At 51.2% G+C, this 11,552-nt stretch overlaps 1 protein-coding gene across 1 annotated transcript in view; it reads left to right on the top strand.

Moving 5' to 3' along the window:
• Positions 1–3,838, top strand: part of PDX1 (pancreatic and duodenal homeobox 1) — a 10,030-nt gene extending 6,192 nt beyond the window's left edge. The window contains exon 2 of the mRNA XM_026454203.1: positions 2,840–3,838. Coding sequence (XP_026309988.1) covers positions 2,840–3,285 — 446 coding nt within the window. The 3' untranslated portion in view covers positions 3,286–3,838. The remainder of the gene's footprint in view (positions 1–2,839) is intronic.
• Positions 3,839–11,552: the final 7,714 nt, after the last annotated feature.

The following is an 11,552-nucleotide window of genomic DNA, read 5'->3' as shown; positions in this document are numbered from 1 at the left end:
GGCGGAGAACAGAAGGTCTTTCCCGGAGCCGGGAGCAGGAGGCACAGAGTAGCCCCCGGGTCCTTCGCGGCCCCGCTCGGGCGGCGAGTTCCGGCGCGGCCTGTGTCGTCGCCGCTACACACTGTCATCGCTGCCGTGCCTCAGCCACTTCTGGTCACACCTGCACCGCAAATAGTTGCCTTTTCCTTTCAACTGGCAGCGGGGAGTAGGGGGAACAGCTCGAGCCGGCGTCCCCCAGCGCACCCCGAGAATCCTCAGCGCCCATCTTCGGGGTCCGGCCAGCCCTGCCTGACACTGACCCCAGGCACAGACAGGCGGGGCTTTGTGCGGGAGACGGAGGGGGACCCCAGCTCGCCCGGGGTCCGCGGGACGTTCCTCTTCCTAGTTCACTTTCTCGCTAAGGCGAAGGTCCTGAAGCAGGACGAGGGCTGAACTGCGCTGCAATCGTCCCCACCTCCAGCGAAACCCAGTTGACAGGGGCGCCAGAAGCTGCCGCGGCGCCTCTGCGAACTTACCCAGCTCGCGCGGCCCTGGCGTAAGGCCTTGAAGTCTCCGGAAATGCGGGGTTCTTAGGAGGCGGGAGGACAGTCCCTCGAACAAAGGTGAGGGGCTCCCATTCCCCAACCAATTCCCTTCCAGGGCTGCCTCCCCTCCAGGCCTCTCTTCTGGCCTCTTAGGCCCTCGGAGCTCCTGCTCTCCCGGCCTGGGCCTTCCTCAGGAAATGGGCGACAGCTGGTCTCCGAAAGAGGCTTTGTGAGGTGGAGTAACGTCCTTATCCCAACCCGAGCGGGGATACCTCTGCTCTGGAGGACTTGGGCTTAAGCTGACCCAAGAAGCCAGAAAGTAAAACCAGAAGGCAAATCAGCAGACTTGGCTTGGGTTGGGGGGACCCAACTAGGGCGACACTCTCGGGCTCGAGTTGGCCCCAGGCCTTTGCTGGCGCCCTCTAACCCGCTGCATGCTCGACTCTCGGGGAAGGAGCCGACCTCCTGTCTCTTCCCCAGGAAGCCGTCTCTGGGGCCGGCTGCTATCCCCGCGTTCCTCTAGGGGAAACTTTCGATGGAGCCGGAATTCAAAAATTGCAAACCCACCTGCCCCTGGAAGAGCGAAGTGACAAAAGGGCTCTCACTGGCAGTACGAATCTGAATGCTAATGACAACAGAGGTTTTGAAAAACATTGACCCCCAAATGCTTCAGCAGCGCTGGCCCGCTGGCACCTAAACTGCCTCACCCTGCGCCTTGGGGAAGGGCCCAGGCTCGGCGCCCTTGACTTTTTCCCACCATCCTCAACCTCCACCCCTGCCACGTCGCGCTGGGCACAGGTCCCCCAGGAGTAGTGCACCCCGGGCAGTCTTTCCCTGAGCAGTCTCTCGCAGGGACTTCACGAAGCCCGCAGCCTAAAGCAGGAACCCAGAGACATGTGGGTTTAATGTAAAAACTTTAGAGAGCCTTTCAAAATGTTTATTGCAGGCCCGCCTGGCTTCTCTCCCAGGCCTGGGATGCCAGGTGGATTCGGGGATGCCCCCAGGGAGTAGGACTCTCCCTGGACTAGGGTCTGAGCCTCTGCTTCAGCTTCTGGCGCCTTTTCTCGACCTGGGGGGAAACCCAGTAGGGTTCCATCGCGAAATTAACCCCGCCCCCAACACACACACACTCGCCTTTCAATTCCTAAGGCTTAGCCGACATTCACAGGAGAAATGTCCCCGGCCTTTGCTCTAAGACAAGTCTCCCCCCGGAGCTTTGGTGGAATTTCCCGCGTCAGCATCCACAGTCCGGGTGCAGTCAGTATTTTGCACAGAAAAGAAAAGATTGAGACTTGGCTGAGCGCAGCGGCAGTGAATGTGGGTCTCCAACCTCCTTGTTCAGGGCTTCCTGTTGCATCTTGGAGACACCGGAGGCTTGTTTCTACACCACTACCCCCTCCTCCGTGGGGCTGTCGGTTGGGCAGCTGGGCTAGGGCCCCTGTGTCTCCCGTTAACACCTCTGAGGGCATTTGGGATCCAGGGCATAGAGTCTGGAGCTGCCAGAGTTCTGCTCTAGCCAACGTGACCCCTAGAACAATATGCTCTTCACTTGGAGGGCAGAAGTCTCGCTGAAGTTAAAACAAGTATGGATAATTTGCTGGCTGTCAGGTTGGGACTAATTACGATATAAATATATAGAGAGGAAATACATGGTCAGATATAACAAAATGTGTCACAGTCTCCACTAGCACAAAGATGTTCAAACTGCAGGTTGTACCCATTCGCAGGTCATAAAATCAATTTACTAGGTTGAGATTAGTATTTTTAAAACGAAATAGCAGATAGTGGGGAAAACAGTAGATAGCATCATAAGTGGTAAACGTTTGTTTTACGTTCTTAAGATTTGTCCATATAACTGACCTACAATGTCCGTGTGTGAACTACACAACGATCGGAAATGTATTTCTTACATTTGTGGATCACCGACGGAGGATTTTTTAAGCCCTGAATTAAAGGCGTTTTATTGCTTTGGTAGGATCCAGCCGGTTTAACTATCTATTACCTACATTTAAATCAACATCAATCAGTTGATTAACACCGATTAAACGAGCGCATTCAAGGACCACTCATTGGCGGAGCCAAGCTTAGGCTCACAGAGAGAGCCAACTCGGGTTTGGCCTCCAATAAAAAAAACTTCCTTTACTAGGGAAGGTCTTCGCGCGCCTACACGAGGCCCTGAAAGGGGATGCTCGGTGGCTCCGGCGGGAGCAACTGGTAGGGCTAGGACTCCCTAATCCCCTTGAAGGGGTTGGGCTGCGTGGGTGGGGGCTGTGCGGGGCTCCGGGGGCCACACTCACGCCCTGTGTCGCCCGCAGGCGGCGCCTACGCGGCGGAGCCGGAGGAGAACAAGCGGACGCGCACGGCCTACACGCGCGCACAGCTGCTAGAGCTGGAGAAGGAGTTCCTATTCAACAAGTACATCTCACGGCCGCGCCGGGTGGAGCTGGCTGTGATGTTGAACTTGACCGAGAGACACATCAAGATCTGGTTCCAAAACCGCCGCATGAAGTGGAAAAAGGAGGAGGACAAGAAGCGCGGCGGCGGGACAGCGGTCGCGGGTGGCGGGGTCGCGGAGCCCGAGCAGGACTGCGCCGTGACCTCCGGCGAGGAGCTTCTGGCGCTGCCGCCACCGCCGCCCCCCGGAGGTGCTGTGCCGCCCGCTGCCCCAGTTGCCGCCCGAGAGGGCCGCCTGCCACCTGGCCTTAGCGCGTCGCCACAGCCCTCCAGCGTCGCGCCTCGGCGGCCACAGGAACCACGGTGAGAGGCAGGAACTGCTCCTGGCTGAGCGGCTTCAACCACTCGCCGAGGAGGAGCAGAGGGCCTAGGAGGACCCCGGGCGTGGACCACCCGCCCTGGCAGTTGAATGGGGCGGCAATTGCGGGGCCCACCTTACCAAAGGGGAAAACCCACTCTCTCAGGCGCATATGCTAATTAGGGCCCCGCGGGTAGATGCTGGCAGGCCTTCCGAAAGAAAAAGAGCCGTTGGTTTCTGTATTTGGCCCTCTTTTAGTGATACAGGATTGGCGTTGTCTGTGGCTGTTGCGCACATCCCTGCCCGCCAACAGCGCTCCACCTTGGGACCTGTTTAGAGAAGCCGACTCTTCAAAGACAATGGAAACTGTACCGTACACATTGGAAGTCTCCCCAACACACAGCAGGAGAGCTGGACCGAATGCCTTAATCTGCCCATAAACAAAGTCATTCTTACTCGGGCGACCACTTTAAGTTTAGAAATAACTGAAAGGAAATGTTTGAGTTTTCAAAGATCCCGTGAAATTGATGCCAGTGGAATACAGTGAGTCCTCCTCTTCCTCCTCCTCATCTTCTTTCCCCTCCTCTTCCTCCTCCTCTTTCTTCCTAATCTCTTTCTCCTCCTCCTCCTTCTACCTCCCCTTCTTATCCCTTCTCTTCCTCGTCTCTAGCTGCACACTTCTCTATTGCACATCTTACAACCTGTACCCCTTTCTTCTGAGGAAGAGAACATCTTGCAAGGCAGGGCAAGCAGCGACAGGGCTGGCTTAGGAGCACTGCAAGAGTCCCTGTGCCCCAGTTCCACACTGCTGGCAGGGAAGGCAAGGGGAGACAGGCCTGGATCTGGGGATGAGGGAGAAAGATGGACACCTGGGTGACCACTAAACTAAAGAATTTGGAACTTTCTATTTAGGATGTGGATGTAATTCCTGTTCCAAGGTAGAGGCTGTGCTGAAGACAAGCACAGTGGCCTGGCGTGCTTTGGAAACAAATTATTCACGAGCCAGTATGACTTTCACATCTTTAGAAATTATGAAAACGTATGTGATTGGAAACTCAGTTATCTTATTTAACGTTTTAAAATTACAAAACAGTTCTTTACAAACAGGTCTGTGCATCCCAGTTCTGTCTTCTTTTCAAGGTCTGGGCCTTGTGTTCAGGTTATGTTTGTGGGAAATGCTTAATAAATACGGATAATATGGGAAGAGATGAAAACTGATTCTCCTCACTTTGTTTCAAAGCTTTCTGGCAGTGGGATGATTCGAATTCACTTTTAAAATTAAATTAGCGGGTTTCTTGTTTTGTTTTTGTTTTTGTTTTGACAGGGTCTCATTCTGTGGTTCCCGGGTTCCTCTTTTTTTCAGGGATTCTCCTACCTCAACCTGCTGAGTAGCTGGGATTACAGGCTCACGCCACCATGCCCGGCTAATTTTTGTATTTTTAGTAGAGACGGTTTCACCATGATGGCCAGGCTGATCAGCGTCTATTTTCTTTTGGTTCTAATCAGGGAAAACCAGGTAATTAAGAAACAGTGCACTTGAGTTTTGAGTTGGAGCACCCTGTGAGGGGATGAATTTCCAGTTTTATTTTACTTTTAATTTAAGAATGTCTTCTCAAGATGACTTTCTCAGGCAATAGAACCTAGAGCGTGGGAGAAAGTTCGGAGTACCGCTGGCCAATATTGCGTCCTGGCAGAGTCAAGCGCCGCCCACCTGACGCCTCAGTGCTGCGGGTGGTGAAACCCGCCGCTGGCTCCCACCGTGGTCGGGTCTCCTCTTTCCTCCCAAAGCTGAGGACGCAGGCAAGGCCGTTTTCCATGACCCTTCCAAAAGAATCGTTGTTTTGGATGAGTCTCCATACCCCGAGACCGAGGGCCAAAAATGTCTTATCTTAGAGGCAAAGATGCCCGGATTTAGAGGGCTTCCAACCCCTAGGACCACTCTGCTCTTCCCTGCACGAAGTTCTCAGGTGGGCACCTGAGCCCGACGGTGCACCCGACGGCCGTCCCGGGCGCTCCCTGGGTTCAGTACCAGTACCTCACTACCAGGAGTCTTTGCTTTTCTTTTACTTTTTGCAAAGATAGACGCTGTTTGTTGTTGCCGTTTTGTTTTGTTTTATTGGCGAGAGAAATCGAGTCCCTCGGGATAAAAGGAAGTCCCCTGCATCAGAAAGAGGAACTTGCGCATCGTTGAGAGTGCTCTTTCCCTGCGGTTCTCCACACCTGCCTGGGCTCTGGGGTGGGGCAAATCTGCCCTCGCATCCTTGGTCCCTCAAATATTGGCCCAGCCCGTAGTCCTGATAAAATGATTCGAGCTCTCAGTGACTCAGTTTCCTTATCCAGAAAGTGGAGGCAAATACTACTTCGTGGAGTTGCTGTGAGGTTTAAACCAAAAAAAAAAAAAAAAAAAAGTAAAACGCTAATTCGGCAACTAGGAATCCCTCCACAAATAGTAGCTATGGTTTTATGGCTGTCATCATCGTCGTCGTCAGAAGCAATCGGAAGCTGCTGTTTCTAAAGTCCCCCACCAGTCCCCCGGCAGCCCCTCTCCTCTGGCAAATCCCCACACTGTCGCTGCAGATAGGAATTTTGTTCCTCTACCCCTGATCTTTGCCGAACACTGCCTGGATTCAGGACGCCCTTCCTCGTAAATAAACTCCCTAGGTTTTCCACAGCAAACTTCACCAGGCAAAGAACTGAAGCTCCGCGACCAGTTAGTTGGTGGAGGCGCAGAAACTTGTCCTCGGACCCCACGCAGAAGCCATCGCCCTCTCCGAGGCTCCCTACCCGACTTGGCTCTGCGAATTGGCCAGCCGCTGCTTCTCCGCGAGGCCCGAGGGTTCGCCAAGGAGAGGAGAAGAGGCACAGGCCGCCCGAGACTGGTCTTTGGGCAGCCGAGGGCACGGGGTGACTCGGGCAGGCGTGCTACCTCCGATTGCCCAGGGTTGGGCCCGGGATAAGAGCTTTGCTTGAAAGTTCTCTGGGTGGCAGAGACTCGGGCAACCAGAGCCTGTGCCTCCCGCGGAGAAGAGCTCGGACTCCGGAGGTCGCGCCGCCTTGGGCTTGAATTCAGTCCTTCCTTACTGCCCGTGGCTTTGCTTACATCATTTAACTCTCCATTTCCTCGTCCATACAGTGGGCTCATAAGGAGGCGGTAAGGAGATGATGATGTCTTTGAAGAGTTTAGGACAGGGCCTGGTGTAGTCTCCCATACGCCTGGTGGGGGTGGAGGAGGTGATGCGTTGTTGACAGGAGAAACCGACCTTCCAGGGAGGCCCAGGGAAGCAGCGGAGAGCGAAGTCCTGCTGGGCGGAGAGACCTCGAGGAGAGTACCAGGAGAGGAATGAAGGCCGCGGACCGCCCCTCTGGGCTCCACCCGACCCTTGGAGGCAGGACGGTGGGCTCCGTCCCGACCCCTCAGGCAGCTGGACCCATACCTCCCGGATCAGACCCCACAGGGAGACTCGCGTGGGGCCCAAAGTGTGTAGCTCAAACTCTGAGCGGCCACCCTCAGCCAAGTGGCCAGTGGATGCGAATCAAGGGCCCTGAGGGGAGGGGGCGCTCAGAGCTGCATGCCTGTGCACGGTGCCCGGCTCTCCAGAATGAGCGGACCGTAAGGAGATCTCCAAGGAAGCCGAAAAAAAGCAGCCAGTTGGGCTTCGGGAAAGACTTTTCCGCAAAGGAAGTGATCTGGTCCCAGAACTCCAGAGTTGACCCCAGTACCCGACTTCTCCGGGAGCTGTCAGCCTCCCTCTGTTCTTCGGGCTTGGCGCGCTCCTTTCATAATGGACAGACACCAGTGGCCTTCAAAAGGTCTGGGGTGGGGGAACCGAGGAAGTGGCCTTAGGTGCAGAGGAAGAGCAGAGCTCCTGCCAACGCTGAACGCAGTTAGCCCTGCGCAAGTGCGCGCTGGCTCAGCATAAGCGCTCCAGAGCCAGCAGGACAGCCCGACCCTGCTCACCCGGAGGAGAAATCCAAGAGCGCAGCCACCTTCACCTCCATGCCCCAAAGACCGTCCGAGCTGGAGCCACCAGCCCTCCATTCCTCTTCGAATCTTCAACCCCAAGGTAAGTAAGTTCACCCAGCGCCGCCCAGCGATATGCGCGGGGACCGTACCGAGAGCTCCATGCGCGCCCCCAACTCTCTCGGATCGCTTTCCTAGCTCTGTCGAAGCTGCTGAGGCCCGCGATTCGGAAAATCCGGCACCAGTTTCTCACCATACACCGTCACGTGGAAATCGCTGAAAATGGGAACCCGGGTGGAGTATCTGGGAGAGCACGCTTGTCCAGGGGGGCCTGAGCTATGGGACTTTCTCCAGGTCCCTCTGTTTCCTGCCGGCGTAGGAAACTCGTAGCGTCGGATCGCATAGTGACAAAAAAATAGTGCATAGGAACAAACAAAAAACACCTCTCCTTTTCTTCCGCAATATAGTTTTTCCTGTAGGTGGGCTAACATAGTACTTGAAGAAGTTCTCACCTTGAAAAGTTAAATACATACCATACAATATGTGACAGTCGGTGATGATTTCAGGTCATGCATATTGTTTTTAACAGGGCTGATGTCCATAAATAACTTGTTCTTCGTTCCAGTACTGTGGCCTGAACGCATTCAGCAACATATGTTGGCTTCCTGCTTTGTTGCAGCACGGCTGGAAGCCTCCCAGTGCTTGCCCTGGAAGCACAGTTTTTACAAGACAAATCACCATCTACCCACTTGATGGTCTATACTGTCATGGAGATTGAATTGATTATCAGTGACTGAATTTACCAGAGTAAATAGAAGTCACTATGATTCCCCAAAATGAATGTCTCCTTTTGAACAAGAGCTGTTTGGATTTCTTAATTTTGGTCTCCTTAGTCTAGCACTGCCACCCTCTCCTTTAACCAGTTCAGTTCAATGCATTTAAGTTTGATTGAAGTTTAAGTATTGTACTTTCCTTTTCAAACTGGTGAAATCTACCTGTTCTATTTCCATCCCCCCACCACCCATTCTCTCTCTCATTCTCTCTGTCTCTCTCTGTCTCTCTCTCTCTATCTCTCTCTCTCTCTGTGTGTGTGTGTGTGTCTGTGTGTGTGTGTGTGTGTGTAGGTGTGGTTTGTGTCTGAGGGTGAGTCTCCCCATCTTTGTGTTTCTGAGGATGCCTGTGTAACCTATGTGCCTATGTGTGCTTGTGTGCATGGGTTTAGGATGGTCTTCCGTGGGTTGCCATGGTGACAATGATCAGGTGTACCAGGGGACCAAGGAAACCTTCCTATATACTTTTTATTTTATTTACTTATTTATTTATTTTTGCGACGGAGTCTCACTCTGCCGCCCAGACTGGAGTGCAGTGATGCGATCTCGTGTCACTACAACCTCCACCTCCCAGGTTCAGATGATTCTCTTGCCTCAGCTTCCTGGGTAGCTGGGATTACAGGCGCCAGCCATCAATTTTCGTATTTCAGCCTGGTGAATTTTCGTACTTTAATACAGATGGGGTTTCGACACGTCGGCCAGGCTGGTCTTGAACCCCTGACCTCAAGTGATCCACCCACCTTGGCCTCCCAGAGTGCTTGGGTTACAGCACAACCATCTCACAGGTGTCTGATGACATTGCTGCTGATGAAAACTGTCTGCTCAGGTTACTGTCTCAATTCTTTGGGTTGACACAACGTTTCAAGGCAAGAAGTGCTGTCTTTAGAATAACACAAAGTTGAAACTTTGGTAGAAGCTGACAGATTGCTAAAGTACTACCATAAGGAACTTTAAAATCTTCTCTTTCTAAAAAAGAAGTTCACAACTAAGGTATTTCGTGACCTCAACAAATTTACCTATAAAGCCTCCTGAAAATTAAGTAGTTACAAATGTCAGGAGAAGGAAATTCTGGGTTGATACTGAATCAAGCTTTACTCCAACCCAGCTCTAACAGGCTAGATGTGGGAGCAATAAACCTGATGGGAAACTGAGGCAGGGCAGCAGGAAGCAGAAGGCCTCCCTGCAAAAGAAATGGGAATGATGCAGCCTCTTATCTGGCAGTCAGCCTTCAGGAAATTGCTTCCCACGGTCAGCCTGAGCAGTGCGAAGAGACTGGCAGGAAACACTGGGTAGGAAGGGGAGGTCAAGGTCTGCAGATAATAGCAGCTACAAATAGGTGATTTCAGAGTGAAAGTGGATGGCTGAAAGGGATGAGGCTTATAGGCTACCTAGTGATAACCTGTCAATGCCAGGTTCCCATATTAAAGTATGGTATATTTATACATCTGTAAGATGGAATGTGCGTGATAAAATTATATTCCTTCCAGGTGCAGTGGCTCACACCTGTAATCCCAGCACTTTGGGAGGCCAAGGCGGGCGGATCACCTGAGGTCGGGAGTTCGAGACCAACCTGACCAACATGCAGAAACCCCGTCTCTACTAAAAATACAAAATTAGCTGGGCATGGTGGCGCATGCCTGTAATCCCAGCTACTCAGGAGGCTGAGGCAGGAGAATCGCTTGAACCTGGGAGGCAGAGGTTGCAGTGAGCCAAGACTGCACCATTGCACTCTAGCCTGGGCTACAAGAGTGAAACTCTGCCTAAAAAAAAAAAAAAAATTATATTCCTGATGTTTCATTAAAATTATTTCCTCTGTAAATGAGATCCCATGGCTTTTGAAAGCATAAATAGCTCTAACTTTAAGCAGTATTCTATCATTCAACTTTAGGTTGAACACCTTGGGGTCCTTCCCTGAACATAGAGCATATAGAAACCTCAAATATATGCCATATTATCAGCATGCATTCAAGATAGTCGTCTACATTGTGGAATACTCTAAAATCTCACTTCTAATGATGATTACACATCTAAAAAGTGTAAAGAACCTGATCTGATCACCACACATAATATAGAGTAAAACATCACTATGTACCCCATGTATATATGTACAAGTACTATTCGTCAATTCAAAAAAATTTACGTGTAACAATATTTTTGCTGTTAATTATTTACATCATTGAATAAATTCTATCCTCTTTCAGAATTCTCAATGAACCTGATTTCCAAAGGTATAACATTTTGAAGTCATTTCTCTTATTTACATATGCTCTAGAAAATTCAGAACTTCCACACTTCTAAATATGTCTGGAAATACTGCTAAGTTGAAATCGACATATTACATGGAATTATTTCCACTTCATAGTTCTAGAAACAAACAAAAAAATGTACAAAATAAGGCCAGGCGCGGTGGCTTATGCCTGTAATCCCAGCACTTTGGGAGGCCAAGGTGAGTGGATCACAAGGTCAGGAGTTCGAGACCAGCCTGGCCAATATGGTGAAACCCTGAAACCCTGTCTCTACTAAAAGTACAAAAATTAGCCAGGCCTAGTGGCAGATGCCTGTAGTCCCAGCTACTTGGGAGGCTGAGGCAGGAGAATCACTTGAACCTGGGAGGCAGAGGTAGCAGTGAGCCAAGATTGTGCCACTGCACTCTAGCCTGGGTGACAGATTGAGACAGTGTCTCAAAAAAAAAATTTACAAAATAGAGTTGGGCAAGGTGGCTCATGCCTGTAATCCTAGCACTCTGAAAGGCTGAGGAGAGAGGATTGCTTGAGCCTAGGAGTTTAGGACTATGATTGCAGTGAGCTATGATTGTGCCACTGCACTCCAGCTTGGGTGACACAGCAATACCTTGTCTCTAAATAAAGCATTTTTAAATGTTCAAAACAATCTCTAAGAAATAAAAAATTGGCCGGCACGGTGGCTAATGCCTGTAATCCCAGCACTTTGGGAGGCTGAGGTGGGCAGATCACTTGAGGTCAGGAGTTTGGGACCAGCCTGAGCAACATGGTGAAACCCTGTCTCTACTAAAAATACAAAAATTAGTCGGGCATGATGGCGAACACCTGTAGTCCCTGCTAGTAGGGAGGCTAAGGCAGGAGAGTCGCTTGAACCTGGAGAGGTTGCAGTGAGCTGAGATCGTACCACTGCACTCCAGCCTGGGCAACAAGAGCAGCACTCCATCTCAAAACATAATAAATAAATAAATAAATTGAAAATATTATATAACTGGATTTATTGCAATCAATGAATGCGTGGTTTATTTTTATTTAATATTGAAGACTATGTTTCTAGGCCCTAAGGACAGGAGAGTGGATAATTTCTCCTGTGGATGATTGGATCTTTCCACAGAAACACAAACAGATTGTATAAAACACAAGCCATTGTTCATGCTACCCTTTGTCCTCCAGTCCAGTGGAGGAAACGAGGAACAATCCCTGGCCAAATGTACAAATTCAAAGTGCTGTTTCTCACTACCTTGGGCG

This window comes from Piliocolobus tephrosceles, chromosome X, assembly GCF_002776525.5.
Source record: "Piliocolobus tephrosceles isolate RC106 chromosome X, ASM277652v3, whole genome shotgun sequence".
Taxonomy (NCBI): Eukaryota; Metazoa; Chordata; class Mammalia; order Primates; family Cercopithecidae; genus Piliocolobus; species Piliocolobus tephrosceles.
This window is presented reverse-complemented; position numbering and strand designations above follow the sequence as displayed.